Source organism: Cydia pomonella, chromosome 25 (assembly GCF_033807575.1).
Source record: "Cydia pomonella isolate Wapato2018A chromosome 25, ilCydPomo1, whole genome shotgun sequence".
Taxonomy (NCBI): Eukaryota; Metazoa; Arthropoda; class Insecta; order Lepidoptera; family Tortricidae; genus Cydia; species Cydia pomonella.
Window position 1 is genome coordinate 3,165,716 of NC_084727.1, and position 22,344 is coordinate 3,188,059.

A 22,344-nucleotide genomic window follows, 5' to 3' on the forward strand; every position below is an offset into this window, starting at 1 on the left:
TGACTATCACTGCTGTGTTTGAAATAGGTAAAGATCGGATTGTTTCTTTCCGATCTTTACCTGGAAGGGTCAAGATCGGATAGCGGTCTACAGCAGTGCTAGGTCTGTTAACACAATTACAAAAACAAACACAGTTTCATCACAATACGCAAAATAAATTACAGGTCGAAGATCGGATAGAAGAAAGAATTCGCGAAATTTACCTTGCTCTCTGTGATTGCGCATAGCACAAGCCCGACTCCCTGAGCGACGCGGGAACACTGGCAGTCGAGGCGCAATGAAATGGCGTCTTACACAATGTTGCCAACATTAAAAAATAAAGCCAAATTAGGGAGAAATGAATGTCCTACGTTCTTTACCCGCATCCGGTATTTACCCAACATACCTTAATCGTTGAACCGCCGCATTTCAAAATGGCCCTTATTTTGATATCGGCTAGCCGTAATGTAATACGGCGGATTATACAATACGACTGCGATACTTATATTTATATAAATCCCCTTGTCAATGTAATTTCATTTAATTTGCTATCTAGTGGCAAACATCAATGTAGTTATCTTTTACTTGTGACGCACAAGTATGAGCAATGTAAAATACTATATTTCTAAAAAAAAATTACTTGTTTATTGTGATTATACGTAGTAAAAGAAAATGTGATTATTAAATTATAATACGAAAGGTGGTCAAATCGCAAAATGCTGTCGTTTTATTTAAAATAATGAAATAATTAGACCAGTTCCGAAAGTACCGGGAAATCCCGGTTCTTTAAAACAGTACCGGTTCTGCAATCCCTAATAAGGATGTTATGCCCATCACTATTCCTTCTGTGTACGTATATTTAGAAACTGTCTCCGCCTCCAATTCGTGCGATAAGGACAACTGCAGCTCGGACCGAAATTCACACGCAAAAAACTCAAAAATCGAGGTTTCGCTCTCGACTGTTTCCTCCTCCAAATCACAACCAATCATTATGAAATTTTGGAAATTGCAAGAGGAAGAAATAATCTATGCCGCTATGTTTTGATTTTTTGGATATTTGTTGTCATATTTGTATACTGTGCCTTTTTTTACAGCCAATTCAATTGTGCCGTTTTTTGCGATTTTCGAGGCGCTGTAATTTTCTTCAAAATAAAATAATCCAAAAAAGCAAAACATGGCGGCACAGATATTGATGATATTGATCTTATTTGAAAAAATCATTGCTCTAGGTTAAAAATCCAGGGAGGAAACAGTCGAGAGCGTTTGTATGGAAAAATCACAACTAGGAATTCCTCTTAAGAGCAATTCCTAGCTGAGCAACTATTCAAATCTCGAATTTTTGAAGCTATGTTTCTGTCGCGTTGCGGTGGGCGGGAGCCGGAGCTATCTAAGTGTGAGTGCGCGCACACAGACGCGAGACTCGTGCGCTCGCTCATTGCGCGCCGTTCCGTCGACATCGCCCGCGAGCCAGACGGAATTTATTCTGCGCTGCCCGACGCAAGTTGTTTTTGTTGTTACCACGTAATATTGTTTTTCATTTTTATATTATACTGTATCTATTACACCCTAATACCAAACACCCTATCACCTGTACTAAATGTATTTTACACCTATGATGACGAAATAATAAATGATTGATTGATTGATTGATATTAATTACCATATAGGTAAAAACTGCAAAAAAGAATGATGTCTCAGCTTCGGTTGTCGTTGTACAGTCAAGTGCAAAAATATGTATCGAAAGAATCGTCTCATAAATATGGTACTACGCTCTTATTACACTGGAATAAGATGCTATGGGACATATTTTTGAGTAAGATGTGTACACCCATATTTTTACACTTGACTGTACCTATCCGTATCAGTAAGTTGGGAGTGATCATGGTGTGTTGTGAAATTTTGTAAGTAGGTATAAATATACCTATGGTTAAACTACAATCTATTTAACTTGTAGTACGATGGGGCTAAACTTGGGCCGCCTTATTGAAGAACGTATCGCAATGACAATCTGGGTAAAGTATGTTGGGATAATGCCGGACAATTTTGGGACCAATTGAGAGAACTCGTGAAAAAATGTTTTTTCGAGATCTCAACACGTGACAGATTCTTGAAGTACGTAGCGAATCGTTAAATAATAACCGTAGATTCGGCCTGAATTTTGGTAATCTTCAATATAGAACGGTTTTAGTTTTGTACCTGTGTAAAGATGAGACATAATTTTTTTAGGGTAACGAGTGTTTTGCCATCAAGAGAACATTGGATGGTGAAAAAAAGTTGCTTCTAATGGAAAGAGAATAAGGTATCACAAAGAAATAGGTCCGGTGTCTACCCTTTTGTATCCGATCTTAACCCTGATACAAAAATTGATAAAATTGTGGCTCTCAAACTTGATACATATGTCATAAGGCAATTTGATAAGTAAACAATGTGCTAAGAAACCTCTTATTGTAAGGTTTACCCGAAGTAATAAAAAAAAACCACTAAAATAATAGATACGTTGCGAAGTTTTGACAATTTAAGATTTCGTGAACTGTAGAGGTTTAGGGAAAATATAAATGTATTGTTTATTGAATGGAATGTACTGGAAGATATTAAGTACTTAAGTAGGAGGGACAAAAATCAAAATAAAAAATAATTGTGCCCAGTCATTTTTAATGAAGGTCGCCAAAAAAATAAGAATCAAACTTAGAAATCAAAAAGACTAAGTAGTTCTTTAAAAAGGTCAAGGTCACTGAGAGCCCATCTTGAAGTATGGAAAATAATTAAAATTGCGATTTTGTTGGTTTAATTTTGCAATTATGTATATATATATATATACATACATAGTTGCAATACAATCTTTTTTTTTTTTGTTAAAATGTAAGGATCGTATGTAAAGAGTAAAGTAAATATATAGGAAAAGAGAGCCCTCTTGAAGCATTTTAAGGAAACTAATTTCGAAGCCCTATCTCTATTTTGTATCCGAAACTAGCAATGTATGTATGCGTGCACATCTACATATGCATCCGTATGTGTAGGTACGTTATTGCGAAAAATTGCTCATTTATTTTACTCGATTTTGTTATAAATTTCAACATGTATCATCATCCCTATACAATATAAATACTCTTTATTGCACACCTCAATAAAAGAAAACAATACAAAAGAAAAATTTAAAACACATAAGCACAGGTAAACAACATTCGGTCTTATCGCTAAAAGGCAACCTTTGGGTTGCGGAAATTAAAAAAATTACATTGTCAGTAACCGTCGCGCTGGTAGTGGTACTGGATAAAAATAATGGTAGGAAAGTGTGATCAAGAAAACAATAAATGTGATAATTAAGGTCAGTAGGTAAATTGAAGAAAATTTAAAGTTTGATAATCACTGCTGTTTTTTAAATAGGTAAAGATCTGATTGTTTCTGGTCCGATCTTTACCTGGAAGGGTCAAGATCGGATATCGGTCTACAGCAGTGCTAGGTCTGTTAACACAATTACAAAAACAAACACAGTTTCATCACAATACGCAAAATAAATTACAGAGCGAAGATCGGATAGAAGCCTACTACTAAAATTGCCTACTACGTAATAAAAGAAAATGTGATTATTAAATTATAATACGAAAGGTGGTCAAATCGCAAAATGCTGTCGTTTTATTTAAAATAATGAAATAATTAGACCAGTTCCGAAAGTACCGGGAAATCCCGGTTCTTTAAAACAGTACCGGTTCCGCAATCCCTAATAAGGATGTTATGCCCATCACTATTCCTTCTGTGTACGTATATTTAGAAACTGTCTCCGCCTCCAATTCGTGCGATAAGGACAACTGCAGCTCGGACCGAAATTCACTCGCAAAAAACTCAAAAATCGAGGTTTCGCTCTCGACTGTTTCCTCCTCCAAAACGCAACTAATCATTATGAAATTTTGGAAATTGCAAGAGGAAGAAATAATCTATGCCGCTATGTTTTGATTTTTTGGATATTTTTTGTCATATTTGTATACTGTGCCTTTTTTTACAGCCAATTCAATTGAGCCGTTTTTGCGATTTTCGAGGCGCTGTATCTTTCTTCAAAATAAAATAATCCAAAAAAGCAAAACATAGCGGCACAGATATTGATGATATTGATCTTATTTGAAAAAATCACTGGTCTAGGTTAAAAATCTAGGGAGGAATCAGTCGAGAGCGTTTGTATGGAAAAATCGCAACTAGGAATTCCTCTTAATATTTTTATTTTTATAGTCGTAAAATATGCATCATAGATAAAAAATAAAAGAAAATATCTGTTAATTAATGAGATAACGCCATCGAGTCACTAGGTAGTATTTTTATTTATGTACATAAATAAAATTATGATATGATACTGATACGAGAATGTACTGTAAACACTAGCTCACTATTAAATTAAAGATAAATAAGTAACTTCACTCGTGCTTAATTTAATTTGCCGCGAAAGTCAACCAAACCAAACATTTCACAACAATAATAAACAGTAAATACGTTTTTGTTCGTCAAATTCAAACTCGCAAGCGAATTATCATTTAGCCGCATCCTTATAGGTAAAATACTAAAAACATTGTAAGCTCTATGGTAACGCATTACAGTTTTAAATCGATTGCAGGTGCAAAAATCCGTTATCGTATCAATTTAATGAAATTTGCAATAACTCAAATGCGACTGCTACCGACCGGCCGAGTGGACCGATCCGAAGTGTTCCGAAAGCATTGCGGAATGAGAGCGAGCGAGCAGTGAGTGCGGGTGCGAGCGGGATAGCAAAGTAATGATAGCATGGCAAACAAACATCACACATCACACCATCACGTCTCATTGCTCATAACATTATACATTACGCGGATTGTACTTGAACGGACCTTTCGTACCGACTACCGGCGCGTCAATCTATATTGATGCTTTACGAGTTTACGCGCGCTTCGGCCAGTCATATGCTCGAGTGATGTTTGAAGTAATGCTTGGTTTCTCGGAGTGATGCGTAATGCAACATTACGCGTTTGAGTGATATCTCATTTGTGATGTTACGCGCATTACTTACACATGTCTACTACTAAACGTAAATACTATCTCGGACGATTGATGTTCGAAATGACAGTGATATGTCACAGTTTTTAATTGTTTGGTTGAGTTAAATGTAATGCCCGTGTTACAACAACGCTATATGCAATATTTTATTACTTTTTATAAAAATATAAATTATTAAAAAAATTTTTTTTTTTTTTGGTAATTAACTATGTCGTTCTTACTGATCCTCCGAAGTTAACGGAATTCAATAAAAACACGGTGTATAATGGTAGCTTTTTACTGAGAGACAACCCGAAATTGAATAACAAGCGTAATTAATGCTAGGAGCGGAAATTGAACCCCGAGACTAGCGAGTGTTTACCTGATGAGCACTTGAGCAGGGGTCTTGCCGAGTCTGTCAGCGATGGCCTTGAGCTTGGGGTCCTCCATGAGCAGCGGCTCCCCAGGCTTGGCCCAGGGTCTGTCCGGGGACCCCAGGGGCGAGTAGGCGGTCAGCTTGATGCCGCGAGCTTCGCAGAACTCTTTTAGGCGCTGCTGGTTGAGGTACGGGTGGCATTCGACCTGGAAATGACAATTTTTATACATTAAATTTATAATAAATAAATAAATATTATAAGACATTATTACTAAATTTAGAAAATTTTCCGAGGAAAATATAGACCAGCAATCGCTTCCAGGACTTTCTTGTCTGATTTAATTTTTTGTCTTTTAATTGTTTATATAAGAATTCAAGTCTTAGAGACCCTCTACATCTCTAAGGATAATTTAATGTTTTTTTTATATATTTTTTTTTATCTCTGACACTTAGAGACTTTTACATCTGTAAAGAATTTTAATATTTGTTGGTTTTATATTTTATCATAGTTTTTTATGTAATTTGATATTTAGAGACATTATATCTCTAATAAAGTATATGTTATTTCATCGATTCCATATTTGTAATTGTATTTTGTAATTTATATTGTTTGTCAAAATGGACATAATTTCGATTTTATTGGTTTTTTTTTTGTAATTTGACATTTGATATTTGGTATGTTTCTTGTTGGCAAAACATACTTAAAAACTCAAGCCAATGCTGATTTCGCCTGGTTTTTTTTCGACAAGTAACCTAAAATAAGTTATCAATTCCCTCGAATTCCAATAATAAAATATCCAGAGAATCATACCTGGTTGACGACGGGCTTGACGTTGGCGACCTCCAGCACCCGAGCGACCTGCTTGGAGTTGAAGTTGGAGAGTCCGAGCGAGCGCACGCGGCCCTCCGCCACGAGCGGCTCCAGCGCCGCCCACGTGGCCACGTAGTCCACGTCCGAGAACTGGATCTTGCCGGAGGCGTCCGCGGGGAACAGATCCCCGTCTTCCTGTTCATTATCATCTTAAATTTGCAATTAAATGTGGACATGCCTCACTTCAAACAAAGAGGGAATAGAGGAGGATTGTTAAAGAAAACTTTGTAGCCACAGTAAATCTACTGCCATCTTTCGACACATGATTAAAACTTTTAGAACGCCATTTGACTTTGATTATCTTAATGCTGGTCGCTATTTGCGGATTTTGAAAGCATCATAGAGGTTTTATGATATGGCGCCAAACATTGTCTGTGGAAATATAGTTATAATAAGTTTTTGGCAAAATTTTCAATTTATGTACAAGCTTTTATAGCTGACTGTACTTTTCTTTCCACATGCAACTAATACTCATCGAGACAAGTCTAAAAACCCCACACACAATTAGGTTGCGTTGTTTTACGACAGAGTTCCTATCGCCACCTCCATCATCAGATCAGCTCGATGGTACCACAATATTGCATTGTCACCCGACTTACCCGAAACCGGCAAGTGGGTCAAATTCAACTTGCAAGATTTGACCCGTACATACATAGTTACATTGCACGTTAAATAAAAGCTTGTAAAAAGTACATGTGATAGGCCTCTGTGTTTCATATTTGTCTATCGCAATACTTATACATAACTACATGAACTGAATAAGTAAAGTTTACGACGTACCTTGTAGCCTTGAGGCCAGTGGATCAGGTACAGGTCTAGGTACTGCAGGCCGAGGTTCTCCAGGGTCTTGAGCAGAGCGCCACGCACCAGGTCTGGGCGGTGGAACGTGTTCCAAAGCTTGGAGGTGATAAAGAGATCCTCTCTGAAACCAAACGTTTAGGCATTCAAAAAAATTGATGAAACTTTTTTGGTCCATCTTGGAGTTATTTCTTGTATTTTAATTATTTATAAGAATTCAAGTCTTGGAGACCCTTTACATCTCTAAGGATAATTTAATGATATATTTTTTATTATATTTTATCTCTGACAGTTAGACTTTTACATATCTAAAGAATTTTAGTATTTGTTTGTATTTTTTTATCATATTTTTTTGTGTAATTCGACATTTAGAGACTGTATACATCTCTAATAAAATATCCTTATATTTCATTGACTCCATATTTATAATTGTATTTTGCAATATTTTTTACATGAGGAGACATATTGCATCCATAGGACGTTTTGATTATTTGTAGTGTTGAACATTTGTTTGTGAGTCCCTTGCCTTCAGACCTGTTTCTTTCTAGGGAATTATCTAGGAAGCATTGTACCCACTTGGGTACACCTGGGTTACGGCGTATAATTCGATTACTACCATTAAAGAGGCGTTAGGCGTATTGAGGCGTTATTTCAGCATTTGATCCCAATCCAGCAGTGGCATCATGGTTCCATTTTTATCACTTGTCACTATGTCCGTCACTTTCGCACTTACATACTTGTTAAAACGTGACAGGCATGGTGACAAATGATAAAGAGTCGACCATCTTAGCCCTACTGGTTTCGATTGCGGAGGATTGACTACCCATATTTGAAGCATTGTGATGATATGCCTTCTAGAAGTACTTATTATGTCTAACCACTCATTAGGTACTTCTAGACACAGCTGCACCATCAGGCATATTTTTGCAAGCGTTCTCTGTTGTTGACGCTCATCGCTGACCTTGGGAACGCCGGTAGACTCTTCTTGTATGCAATCCCATAGATTTTCGTGAATCAAGTACAAACGCATCAAAAACTTCCAGTTTCCATAGTTGGCTATGCCACTGAGCTTTTCAAAGTTGACTGCGATCCCGGAACTCGGCGTGGAAGACGAGGTCGTCGTCGGCAAATTTTCATACGACATTTTCGAATTAATTTTTGAACTTTTTGCCGAAAACTATTTACGTACTAATTATTCGCGTACCCTGGGCCCAAAACCTGGGTTTGGAGTGGAATTCTACCAGGATTGAATAGAGTAAAACATTATTTTGTCACAGACAGCAAAACGATAAGTGTATTCATTTGTTTGTAAACTGACAAAATAAAAACCACACACAAAACAAAATAGCTTCCAGCTAAGGAACATTGGGTTTAAAACCTGTTTGGTTTATATGTTCTAACAGTTTTAGTAATTATCTAGTGATAAGTCTGTACATATATTAACATAGCTATAAGTGTATACTAACATATGTATTAGTCTTAAAGTTACTAGAATTAAACTATTGAATAAATAAATTTGAAAAAATCGGACAACTGCGCGTCTGACTCGCCCACCGAGGGTGCCGTACTTTTTAGTATTTGTTTGTTATAGCGGCAACAGAAATATATTATTTGTGCAAATTTCAACTGTAGCTATCACGGTTCATAAGATACAGCCTGGTGACAGACGGATAGAGGAGTCTTAGTAATAGGGTCCCGTTTTGCCTTTTGGGTACGGAATCCTAAAAATGGTTCCCAAAAGTGGGTGTGGGCGCTAAAGGGTTAAGCTACTAATGTAATTAAGGCGTTTTTCAAATGTTACAGATGAACCGAATAATTCGGCCGAATATTCGGTCCGGTAAGATCTGAACCAAACATTAGTATTCGGCTTACCTGTAATCTGTACGAAAAATAATATTAATTTCAAAATCTCCTTGTTTTGTTCTTGTCTGACTTAAATTATAATTTCCAAACGGTAGTACAGTCAAGTGTAAAAATATGGGTGTACTAATTTTACTCAAAAATATGTCCCATAGCATCTTATTCCAGTGTAATAACGTAGTACCATATTTATGAGACGATTCTGTCGATACATATTTTTGCAGCTGACTGTACATTTTTTTTCACCACACCAGCTGGTAAAGGCGCTCTTTATTGTTCAAAAACTGAGGAGAAAGTTGCATTTTATCCACATGTGAGGCAAAGTAATGAAATGCAAATTTGGAGTATTTTCTTATGTTGGCTGGTTTGACTTTTAAATAATGATTTTGAATGATTAATTTTTTTTTTATACTACGTCGGTTGCAAACAAGCATACGGCCCGCCTGATGGTAAGCAGTCTCCGTAGCCTATGTACGCCTGCAACTTCAGGGGAGTTACATGCGCGTTGCCGACCCTAAACCCGCCCCCCCTCGTTGAGCTCTGGCAACCTTACTCACCGGCAGGAACACAACACTAGAGGGTCTAGTGTTATTTGGCTGCAGTTTTCTGTAAGGTGGAGGTACTTCCCCAGTTGGGCTCTGCTCTAGATCTGGAATGACATCCACTGGCTGTGCCCTACCACACAAAGCGAGATGACATTCACAATGCCCATACCTCTCTTTTGGACGTAGTTTAAGGACGTACCCGGGTCCAAATTTAATAACATTCATTCTGAATCGATTTGCTTTGATATTTTATAGTTAGTATTTTCCTTGTGTTGGTGGTGAACAATCATAATCATAATCATTTATTTGCACATAAAATGGGTTTACATAAAAGGTTACAAAAGTTACATGTCCTAGCCTGTTTAGCCGTTTTTGTCAGCATGCAAATGGGTCCTTATAATACATAAAATTTGTACTACATGAGACTACCTTAAATTAACTTAATTACTAAACTACATTAACTTATATTAAACTAAAATAGAATAAACAATAAGTCAATTTGGCAGTGTACAGTGCCAGCAATAGATAATAAAATAATTAAGTATGTAATGTTAAAAATACCTAGCAAGATTTTGCGCCCTTGATAGGGTGCCCATTACGCAGGAAGTGTTCCCGCGCTGGATTGCGATTGCAATTCTCAACATTTTTAATTGTTTTGTAAAGTCAGTTCTTTTTTAGGGTTCCGTAGTAAACTAAAAATAAGAGTATAAATAATATATATTTTACTAATATGTATTTTATACATTACTATCCGCAATAAATTCATTAATAGAGTAGATTTTTTTCCAGTAGCCATTTAAAAAGCGCTGTTTCCAATTTAGTATATGGCAGATGTTTTGTATAGTCTGGTAGCTTATTGTATATGGCAATACCCATTGAGTAACAGTTTTTCTTAAAAGCAGCAGTTTTTTGCTGTTTAGGTACAACAAGCCTGTTTGTATTCCTTGTGTTTCTAGGAAACACCTCCTTTGCTGTTTTAAACAAGTTCATATTCATTTTTACAAATTTAGAGACTTCAAACACATAGAGACAGGGTAGAGGGAGAATATTTAATTCCGAGACAATTTTGTGTTTCACTTATTCACTCAATGGCAAAATTTATATAAACCCGTGCCTTGGAACCCTCGCAACGCTCTAAATTCCATTTTTCGGACCTCTAGCTCTAGCTACGCTCTCAGTTTAATTTTGGAATCTTTCGCTTGCTCGGGTATCAATATTAGCAATCGCACGAGATGTTAAACAATAACCGTGCCCCTTGTATAATAAACAAATAATATCTATTTAATTATAAAATTATAATAATCAATGTATTCAAACAATAACATCGATTGCAAAAAATTTAAAAATAACGTTGAGATTTACTTTTCCTAACAAAACCGTTATAAAAATAAACTAACCATTTCAAAAACGAATACCGTTAGCTAGTTTGCGCCGGGGACAGCGCCATCTAGCGGACAATTAGTGCAACACTGATACTAACATTAATTTAAATGTCGTTATTATACATACACTCAGACAAATTTAGAGGAACGCAAGTTTTTTTTTGCGTTCCTATAAATTTATCCATGAGTGATTTTGCCGTGCTACATATTTTATTACCTGACTTGGGTGACAAGAGTGTTAGCCGATATATGTGGGGGTTACAAACATCTTTTCTCGCCACTGTTCGGAAATGGTCTAATGGCTCCGCTACACGATGGCCCAGCGCAGGCCAGTCCAAGGGACGCATTTATGCGTTAGAGGGAGTAAGTGATATTGCTATCTCATTCTACCGCATAGCTGCATCTCTTAGACTGGCCTACGCTGTGCCATCGTGTAGAGGAGCCCTTAAACCAAGCTGGAAAGCAGGCAATAGCTGTAGCACCTGAACCACCACTACCAAACCACCACCAAAATTGCAATAATGTCCAAACGGATTATTAAATAAAATACATAGTATTATTAGTTAAAAACTTGTAGGTACACTTAATATTGATTTTAATAATTACTTATTTTTTCTAATTCATTAATTTATTGTGTATTTGTAATTTCTGGAATTTTTATTCTTCGCGACCTAGTCATATTTTAATTAATAGTGTTTATTTTATGTATATATATACTTTATTGTACATAGAAATAAAAACACGAAAAACACAGTTACAGAGTAAATTAAATACAACAAAAGCGAACTTATCCCTGTATGGGATCTCTTCCAGTTAACCTTTGAGGACATGAGTAAAACAGAAGTAACGGTTAATATTTCATTCTCCTTTTACATTGAAATCTTTTTAAGAATGTCATTAATATTTCAAATATTTGTATAATGATTTATTAACTTGCTATAATGTGTTTTTAATTTATTTTGAATTCTGTTTTTAAATTGTAACACTCCCTCCACAACAGTAGCTGTTCATGTCCTCGTCGTTCATGTTCATGTGTCGTTAAAAATTAAGCGAAATATGTAATTAGTAATAAGTTATGAAATAATTTAGATATCAAACTAAATAATTTAGATATCAAAGGAAATAATTTAGATATCAAACTAAATAATTTAGATATCAAAGGAAATAATTTAGATATCAAAGGAAATAATTTAGATATCAAACTAAATAATTTAGATATCAAAGGAAATAATTTAGATATCAAAGGAAATAATTTGCATGACTTATTAAAGTCTGAATGTACGCTCACTCATCCATTGTAACACCACAATTGTACTACATTTAAAGCAAATAAAATAAATTACTATTACTACTACAATATTTCATTGTTATCATCATCATTGGTGATGGTAAAAGGTCTTTGTGTGGCGCAACTTGTTCAAAAATAAAATTAGGTTATTTATAGGGCCAATTACTTGTTTAAAAAAAGAGAAACGTCAAAACCATTCAGTTCACACTTCAGGCGTTTTTACTTTTGTAGCTGTTTGTGGTTGTTGGTTTGAAGCAAACAACAGAAAAACGCCTCTTAAGTGATAAAAAATTACAAAAGGTGGGATCGGAAAATACTTACTGAATTGGATAGTGTAAATTGCGTTTGACTAAAAAATGTGTACAAGAAACACGTATCAAGTGCGAGCCGGACTCGCCCATGAAGGGTTCCGTACCATTTATGACGTATAAAAAAAAACTACTTACTAGATCTCGTTCAAACCAATTTTCGGTGGAAGTTTGCATGGTAATGTAGAGGCGGCGTTAGGCGTGGGCGACGTGGGCCACCGCCTACGGCCTCGCCGTCGGAAGGGCCTCGCGGCTCATATAATAAGTATATCTCGGACACAACGTAAAAATGTTCGTTATTTCTTGCGACACCAGAGGGCCTCGCTAAATATATCTTGCCCATATAAAATTTTGGTCTTGCCCCGCCACTGTGTACATCATATATTTTTTTAGTTTTATCATTCTCTTAATTCAGAAGTTACAGAGGGGGGGGGGGGGGGGGGGGGACACACACATTTTACTACATTTCATGCAAACAAAATACTTGTTCCGCTATAAATTCAGTTTTTGATAAAAAATAAGTTCCTTACCTCGGCCATAATTCCATTTTCATCACACTTGCTCGAAAAAGATCTTATTCTTGCAGGTGTACTGAAGGACAAAGGCCTTAGAACTATATTGTTCCCGCTGGAGTTATGGATTGTGGAAAAAAAAGCTATAACTCCCTAGAGAGTTTATGTTTATTATGTTACATATTCATACAAACCAAGTACCATCTTTTGAAATACTGACGTTTTTAATTTAATATTTTTGTTTATGTTTAAAATTATTTAATTTGATGAATTTAACAGCCGTTTAAAATACTTATTTTTTCACAATTTCCAATCGTGGCTGAAGAAGAAGCTGCAGACCTATCCGTCATTCGGCCACGAATTATAATTGTGTTAAAATATTTTAAACGGTTATTACATGCATGAAATAAAATCTTTTAAAACATAATAAAAATATTAAATTATAAATGACACTATTTTAAAAGTAACCCTACATGGTTCGTATGAATTAGTGACAGAATTTAAAAAAAAAGCTATGACTCCCTATGTTGGTTTTTTTTTTCACAATCCATAACTCCCGCGGGAACAAGGCCTTTGTCCTTTAGTACACCTGCATGAAATAAGATCTTTTTCTAGCAAAGTGTGATGAAAAGCTTATAAATCTTATAATATAGTGTGGACCCTTAGCTCGATTTAGTATGGAGGCACCATTGCCCATAAATGTTACCTGAGAGTTCGTAAACTTTATTACAAAATTAAGAGTTGTTGTTTGTATGGTCCATCCGGCAAAAAGCACGAAACTTGGCATGCATATAGCTTTTAGGTTTATAATAATAGCCGAAGTAGATACACGCCGCCCCAACCCCACTTTTAGTTGTTTTACATTTTCATGAAAACTGTGAAAGCTACAATAAAAATTTCTAGGAGAAGCATCTAAAATATGTGTAAGATATATGTATTATTTTAATTTTTGTAAGACTATTGCTTTCTTAGTCAGTTTTTTCTCACTAAGCTCAGGCGAGGAAAACCGGCGCCGCTTACACTGGCCGTTTTGTGCGCGAGGAAATTGCCTCGCGCGTGCTCGCTCTGTGTGGACCCGGGTATTAACATTAAATTTGAAGTAGTATATTAATGACTAAATTTTCAGTTAGCTTTAGATATAAGCACCACCATTTTGTACATCTGCATAATGGGTAAAACATAACTTAATGCAATGAAATAAATTAAATGAATGATTGGAGTTTGTAAGGGTGGTATTCCATCTGCCAATATCTTGGTCCAATGTGCATTGCGTCTCACTCTCTCATTAAGCAAAATGTTAGACGCACATACACATTCTACATACCAAGATATTGGACAGATGGAATACTAAGTCCCTTTCGGATAACGCTTAAAAAGAAAAATACTGCGACATAGTACAAAACGTTCGCTAGATGTCGCTGTTCCGAGCACAAACTGGCCAACAATATACTTCTTAAAAATTAATATGTGGCAACTGCACATGTGCGACTGTCGGAAAGAAAATTACAGTTGGAATTTTTGTACGCGGGTGTTCAACATGACATCCGTAATATAATCGTGTCATAAGATATTTCGTAGCCAACAATTACGCGATGGTCGAATGGGATAGGTCAAGAGAAGTATACCACGAGGTCGTCCAACCAAACAAAAAGAGAAAACGTTTTTCCGTTCTCTATGATTTTTTTAAGTATGTTATTCACGCAATGAAAAACTAGTAATAGGTTTTCTTTTTTATTAAACTTGCAAAACAAAAAAGGTTTTTATAATTCAAAAAAGCGAAACTATAGGTTTACGGTCACGTCCTGGAGTTAGGCGCTGAGCGCAGCGCCGACCTCTGGCTCGTTCCCGTACACGCACAGTCTATGTGGCGGTATATCTAGTATCTATTATTAAGAATCTGACCTCTTGACGGTCCCGTCCTGGAGTTTGGCGCTGAGCGCAGCGCCGGCCTCTGGCTCGTTTCCGTAGAAGAACAGTCTATGTGGCGGTATATCTAGTATCTATTATTAAGAAGCTGACCTCTTGACGGTCCCGTCCTGGAATTTGGCGCCGAGCGCAGCGCCGGCCTCTGGCTCGTTTCCGTAGAAGAACAGTCTATGTGGCGGTATATCTAGTATCTATTATTAAGAATCTGACCTCTTGACGGTCCCGTCCTGGAATTTGGCGCCGAGCGCAGCGCCGGCCTCTGGCTCGTTTCCGTAGAAGAACAGTCTATGTGGCGGTATATCTAGTATCTATTATTAAGAAGCTGACCTCTTGACGGTCCCGTCCTGGAATTTGGCGCCGAGCGCAGCGCCGGCCTCTGGCTCGTTTCCGTAGAAGAACAGTCTATGTGGCGGTATATCTAGTATTTATTATTAAGAATAGAATTAAGAATCTGACCTCTTGACGGTCCCGTCCTGGAGTTTGGCGCTGAGCGCAGCGCCGACCTCTGGCTCGTTCCCGTAGACGAACGCGCAGTCGATGTGGCGGTACCCGATGTCGATGGCGTCCTTCACGGCTTGCGTCACCTCGCCGGGTTTTGACTGAAAATTGTTAATAAACAATGTACAGGTGTATTCAAGCTTTAGCCATTTTTTACGAAGTTAGTATATAATTGACCATAGTGATGCCACAACCGTTTTGCTTTTAATTAAGCCCTTTAGTCATATTTTGCGAGTAAATTACTATTATTACGAGCATATTGAGCAACTTTTACTAAGGAACCAAATCCGAAAAAAATTGTTGTCTATCCAATAGACAACATCGACATCTAATCTGATCAGCCACAATATGAAACGGCCAAGTATCTATCCCATAGACAACATCGACATCTAATCTGATCAGCCACAATATGAAACGGCCAAGTATCTATCCCATAGACAACATCGACATCTAATCTGATCAGCCACAATATGAAACGGCCAAGTATCTATCCCATAGACAACATCGACATCTAATCTGATCAGCCACAATATGAAACGGCCAAGTATCTATCCCATAGACAACATCGACATCTAATCTGATCAGCCACAATATGAAACGGCCAAGTATCTATCCCATAGACAACATCGACATCTAATCTGATCAGCCACAATATGAAACGGCCAAGTATCTATCCCATAGACAACATCGACATCTAATCTGATCAGCCACAATATGAAACGGCCAAGTATCTATCCCATAGACAACATCGACATCTAATCTGATCAGCCACAATATGAAACGGCCAAGTATCTATCCCATAGACAACATCGACATCTAATCTGATCAGCCACAATATGAAACGGCCAAGTATCTATCCCATAGACAACATCGACATCTAATCTGATCAGCCACAATATGAAACGGCCAAGTATCTATCCCATAGACAACATCGACATCTGATCTGATTAGCCAAAATATGATGCAGACAAATTTTTTTCGCGACTTCAATGTTGATCCTCTAGTAAAAGTTGGTCATTAATCTCTGAAAGACCTGTATAGTGACCGTGTGCGTGGAAGGATCTGCCATCTTGCGGCCTGAATCGGAAACATATACATGATTGTCACTTCACGCCAAAGTAAGTGCTGTCATCTACCGTTCTCGTACGTTTACTTCATTTCTTGTGTACAGTATGTTCTGCCATCTTGTGGGCTACATTGGAAGCATAAACTTCACATTTACGCCTCGCGCCAAAAAGCTGACGTCTATTGTGCTGCCCCCTACGGTTTTTGCACGCTTCCTTTATGAGTTCTACTACCCACTAGGCCAGAAATGTCGTCAAATTATCATATTATTCGTATTTATACCATGTATGTTTTTCACAAATAACATGATTAAGGTCTTTGGCAAGAGGTCAAGGCACCATACGTACTCCCATGCTGATAATAAGTCAATGTTGATAACCAGCATATTATGTAAGTCACTGATAATAAATGCCTAAGTCATGTCACAGAATAAATAATACTACCGTACAGAAAGGAAACTTCCTACAAAACCGAAGTTTGACAGCGATTCAGGGACAAATCATGGTGTCCCTTTTTAATGTATGGCACTATCCCTTTCGGCTATTTGGAGTTGTCAAAATTCAAGTCATTATCTTATCTGTGGTGGTTGTGCAGGCAAAGGGACATCAACGTCAAGTTATGCCAAGTTGCGCTCTAGTGTCTCCCCACTAGTCACGTGTTTTTAATGCGCCTAATATGTATTAATTGAGTTAATTCTACATTATGCAATTAGGAAGACATTCCTAAATATTTTTAATGAGAGTAAAACCTCACATCAGCAATTGACAACCTGTCTGGTCTAGTGGGTAGTGACCCTACTTATTTTTTTTATTTAATTTTTATTGGTTCTCCAACAATGTTTACACTTTGTAAGTTATAAATACAAACGTTTTGACTATTAACGCTAAGCGTAACAATTACTTATAGGTAAAGACCACATGCATGAATGTACAGTAAATTAGGTACGTTTACTTGCAAGCTACTTATAATAAATAAATAATAATAATAAATATCATAGGACATTATTACACAAATTGACTAAGTCCCACAGTAAGCTCAATAAGGCTTGTGGTCAGGGTACTTAGACAACGATATATATAATATATAAATATTTATAAATACTTAAATACATAGAAAACACCCATGACTCAGGAACAAATATCCATGCTCATCACACGAATAAATGCCCTTACCAGGATTTGAACCCGGGACCATCAGCTTCGTAGGCAGGGTCACTACCCACTAGGCCAAACCGGTCGTCACTTATGAAGCTGATGGTCCCGGTCAAATCCTGGTAATGGTATTTATTTGTGTGATGAACACAGATATTTGTTCCTGCGTTATGGGTGTTTTCAATGTACTTAAGTATTTATAAATATGTGTATATTACGAGTATAGATATCGTTGTCTAAATACCCTCAACACAAGCTTTATTGAACTTACTATGGGACTTAGTCAATTTGTGAAATATTGTTCTATAATATTTATTTATTTAATTATTACGATCGTAGCCGATAACATGGGTTTCCCGGTATGTAGCAGAAAAACGACAATGTGTCGACAAGGCGGCGCGCGTGTGTTTCCGCGTCGCCTCAGCCTAGGCATATCTACACTGGTCGTTTTGTGCGCGAGGAAATTAATGCTCGCTCTGTGTGGACCCGTTTAATGAGTTAACTCTGAGGCAAAACCTTCATACCTTTTTTTTTTTTTTATACCACGACGGTGGCAAACAAGCATACGGCCCGCCTGGTGGTAAGCAGTCACCGTAGCCTATGGACGCCTGCAACACCAGAGGCATTACATGCGCGTTGCCGACCCTTTAAAAACCTGTACACTCCTTTTTTGAAGAACCCCATACTGTAGCCCCTCGGGAAAACCTCGGCAGGAAGCTCATTCCACAGCCGAAGCGTTCGCGGGAGGAAATTCCTTTAACGTCTTTGAATTGATCAATATTATATAGTTGGACACGGAAATATTGGTTTCATTTTTGAACTGCCACAGTGACTTTGTGACATAACATAATTAAATACATAGAAACACCCATGACTAAGGAACAAATATTTGTGCTCATCGCATAAACAAATGCCCATACTGGGATTCAAACCCAGGACCATAAGCTATAAGCTTCATTAACTGTTCAAATTCAGGTTGAAAGTCTTATCTATGCAGTGTTTATACTAATTTATCTCTACAGTTACATCGGGATTGGAGATAAGCAAACTATGTTAAGTACCTCTACTCTACTAGTTGTTCAGATTTTATAGATAGTTGTGGCAGCCAGTAATACTATCAAAATAGATTGGGGTGGCCAAGTTGTTCGAAAATATCTGATCATGTTCTTTAACAACTTACAAACAAAAGCATTTCTAAATATTTTTCTGTTGCAATGAGTTTGTAGTTTAGAAAAACATGGCTACAGGAAAAATGCTTTTATAGTGTAATGAATACTTAGATATGTTATAACTATAAATAAATAATAAATAAATATTATAGGACATTATTACACAAATTGACTAAGTCTCACAGTAAGCTCAATAAGGCTTGTGTTGAGGGTACTTAGACAACAATATAAATAATATATAAATATTTATAAATACTTAAATACATAGAAAACACCCATGACTCAGGAACAAATATCCATGCTCATCACACGAATAAATGCCCTTACCAGGATTTGAACCCGGGACCATCAGCTTCGTAGGCAGGGTCACTACCCACTAGGCCAAACCGGTCGTCATACTATGTTGTTAAATATTGATGACCAAGTGGAATTTTGATTTTTAACTTGTAATATAATTATTATATTTTTTTTAAATTATTTAATTATGTTTAATATTTCACTTTTATTAAATTATGTTAATTTGTATATTATTTTATGTCTTGCATCTTTTCTTTTGTGTGTTTGTGATATAGTTATGGATTTTCTAAATGATTTGAATGTAAATAATATAGGATAATATATATATTAAATGAATAGAATAATAAGACATTAATATTATTGATGTAATTATATAGAATAATGCAATATTTGTACACCTGCATGCAGGTTGAATACGCATGTATTATTCATTAGATTAAGATCCTATGTAAATCATATTATGAGAAATAAAGTATGAATTGATTGATTGAGGAAATTGTTCCCCTCTCAATAGGAAGATCAAATGTCACCCAAAAAGTTAAAATTTATACAATTTGCATCACAAAAACTCCAATAATATGATGATATTTAAAATAAAGAAGTACAACTTTTAGAGGTTAAGTACATATTAAACCGGGTTCGAATTTGAACCTTTCCTGTCCACAATGAAGACTGAATAAACAGATTTTCAAATAAAATTCTATCACATACAATTGAATACATACAGTACCTTCCATGTACCGATGCCAAGTATTGGACATTCGAATCCGTTGTTAAATGCTACTTTAGGCACTTTTGAAGCCATTTTAGAAGCAAATAAAGTTAGAAACGTCTTGAAATATAGTAAAACACTGATGAACTCAAATTCTACTAGCGATGATAGAGAATGATAGCGCTAGACAACATAAGACGCGAAAAGATAAAGATAACTCGCAGGAAACTTTGTTTTGACAGAACAGTCACAAAATGCCGGCTGCCGGTGACGTCAGGGTGACGTGTATGACTGATAAGTTGGATATTTAAAGATAATATTTTTAATTACTAATAATAGAAAAGTATTTTAAACGTGTCTAGAAATAAAGTGATTAGAAGTAATACGGTTGAGATAAAATAAGGATATTTTCAAAATAATTAGTAATATAACTGATCAAATTATAAAAACCATCTTAACGCCATCTAGCGTCCAATAGCTACAGTAGAATTCAATTAAAAAAAAACCACAAGGAATGGTTATTCGGTAAAACGCGGTACGAATTATGGGGTTTACAAACCTTGCATTGGTTCGATAGATAATTTTCATCCTTGTTGACAACGTATCGACCTGGTATCAACCCGGTCAAACCACTTTGTCAGTAAAAAATGGCGCGATATTCATATTGTCAATGGGATGATAATCCTTCGCGCCTTAATAACCTTAAGGTATTAAAATGTAGAATTATTCCAAGTCCAAGTTTCCATCCAAGTTTCCACTGACATTTTAACTTACCTTCCACGTCCCAAGACCGATGGCGGGAATAGTTTTCCCATTGTTAAACGTAACGACCGGAACCTTGACCATTTTTTTTCAAAGCGTCCGACTCGCCGGGCACAGGAATGAGAAGTGAACAGCCGTTGAGTTTTTACATCGATGAGTTTATCACGTTTCTCGTTATCAGTTAAGTTTACATATAACATAAAATATTGTTTATCTGTTTGTATGTATTATGTAACGCAGTTATTACACAGATGCAAAGTTACATGCGTACCTAATTATAAGTGAGGATCCAAGGGTAATGTCAGCTGATGGGCTAGGGCGGGAAAGGGGTAGTTCATATGGCCGATGGCCAAGGGGGGGGAGAGGCATACATATAGTTAGAAATTTTGTTCTCTAGGAGGGGGGGAGGCACTTTTTGATATTTAACAAATTTAACACATATCAGTGAAATGATAAGGATCAAAGTCAAATGGAGTTCTAAAACTTTTAATCACGTGTCGAAAGGTGGCAGTAAATTTACTGTGGCTACAAAATTTTCTTTGACAATCCACCTCTATTGTCCCGAGTGAAACAGAACATTTTTTCATGAACTGTATAACATATTCTAATAACGTTAATAATAAAATGTGATGCAATTCAATTCAATTCAAATATACTTTATTCATGTAGGCCTAGCAACAAGCACTTATGAATAGTAAGACAGTATTACATATAATTATCTTAATCTAATTATCAGAGCAATTTATTGATGTTGTAAATATTATTCCATATATAATACTAATGAATATAATTCATAGATCAAATTTAATACTAAAACTTTCACAAAATACAGTCATACAAAAAAAATGTATAAAAAATACTTGTCTAGATTGTTTCTAGAATAAATTCTAAATGTCAAACAAATATAATAAAAACAACAAAGGAAATACATGCATTGGAATATCCATTTCATCATCATTATTCAAATATAATAAATAATTAATCATTTCGAATCACAATTAATCCCACGTTGTTTTATCATTCATGTAGTCTTGTGTGGTATAATAAGCTTTAGAAATAAGTTTACGCTTTACATGATTCTTAAATTTATTAATTGGTAACTCAGTAATATGGTTTGGAAGTTTATTATAAAATCTCACACAATTACCCATGAATGATTTTTTAATTTTATGGAGCCGAGTGAAGGGCACGGAATGCTACTGATATCGTATTTAAAAGTTATAAAACTTATAAATAAATAAAAATGTCTAATTTCAAGTGTTCGTCAAGTGAAGCCAGATTAAAGTACTAAAGTTTTAATTATTTATAAATTCGTAAGTATACATAATAAATAGTTACGTTGTAATGTCACAAAGATAATATTGGTATAGGTAAAAAACTTAAGTAAGTCACCTGCTGTATGTAGTTGTGACGTGTTCGAATAGACATTTGTTTTGTTTGTGTGTGCCTTTTAAACATGTATTGTCTATTCGAACACGTCACAACTACAGGTGACTTACTTAAGTTTATTACCTATAGTGATTTGTAGGCATCCTTATCTAGTACTGAAGTGATTTGCCATTTTTAACAGTGCGACTAACTTTTTCAGTAAGTAATGATAGGGAGCCTGCATGAACTGTAGGAGGCAGCACAGGAGCCGTCAGATTTTGACATGACTTTTAATGTTGAATAAATTAACAAAAAAAAATCGCGAAAAAAAATGGCCGAAAGTCCTCTCCCATAGAAAATGTCAAGGTCAGGCAGCCAAAATATATGACACATTCCCCATTTCGGGGTTGATTCCATAGGGAGCGTGCATGAACTGTAGGAGGCAGCACAGGAGCCGTCAGATTTTTGGCGCGAGGCGTAAA

The 22,344-nt window shown here is 36.1% G+C and overlaps 1 protein-coding gene across 2 annotated transcripts in view; it reads right to left on the reverse strand.

Annotated features, from left to right (window-relative positions):
• LOC133531476 (aldo-keto reductase family 1 member B1-like) overlaps nucleotides 1-20,625 on the reverse strand; it is a 28,786-nt gene extending 8,161 nt beyond the window's left edge. Inside the window, exons 1-5 of one of the 2 annotated variants that reach the window (XM_061869724.1) lie at nucleotides 20,507-20,625; nucleotides 15,297-15,439; nucleotides 7,002-7,143; nucleotides 6,162-6,356; nucleotides 5,357-5,556 (exon numbers count right to left, since the gene is read on the reverse strand). In XM_061869724.1, the coding sequence (XP_061725708.1) occupies nucleotides 5,357-5,556; nucleotides 6,162-6,356; nucleotides 7,002-7,143; nucleotides 15,297-15,439; nucleotides 20,507-20,578 (752 nt within the window). In that variant the 5' untranslated portion in view covers nucleotides 20,579-20,625. Of the gene's footprint in view, nucleotides 1-5,356; nucleotides 5,557-6,161; nucleotides 6,357-7,001; nucleotides 7,144-15,296; nucleotides 15,440-19,750; nucleotides 19,974-20,506 lie in introns of those variants that run through there. The other variant, XM_061869723.1, reaches the window with a different exon arrangement.
• Nucleotides 20,626-22,344: the final 1,719 nt, after the last annotated feature.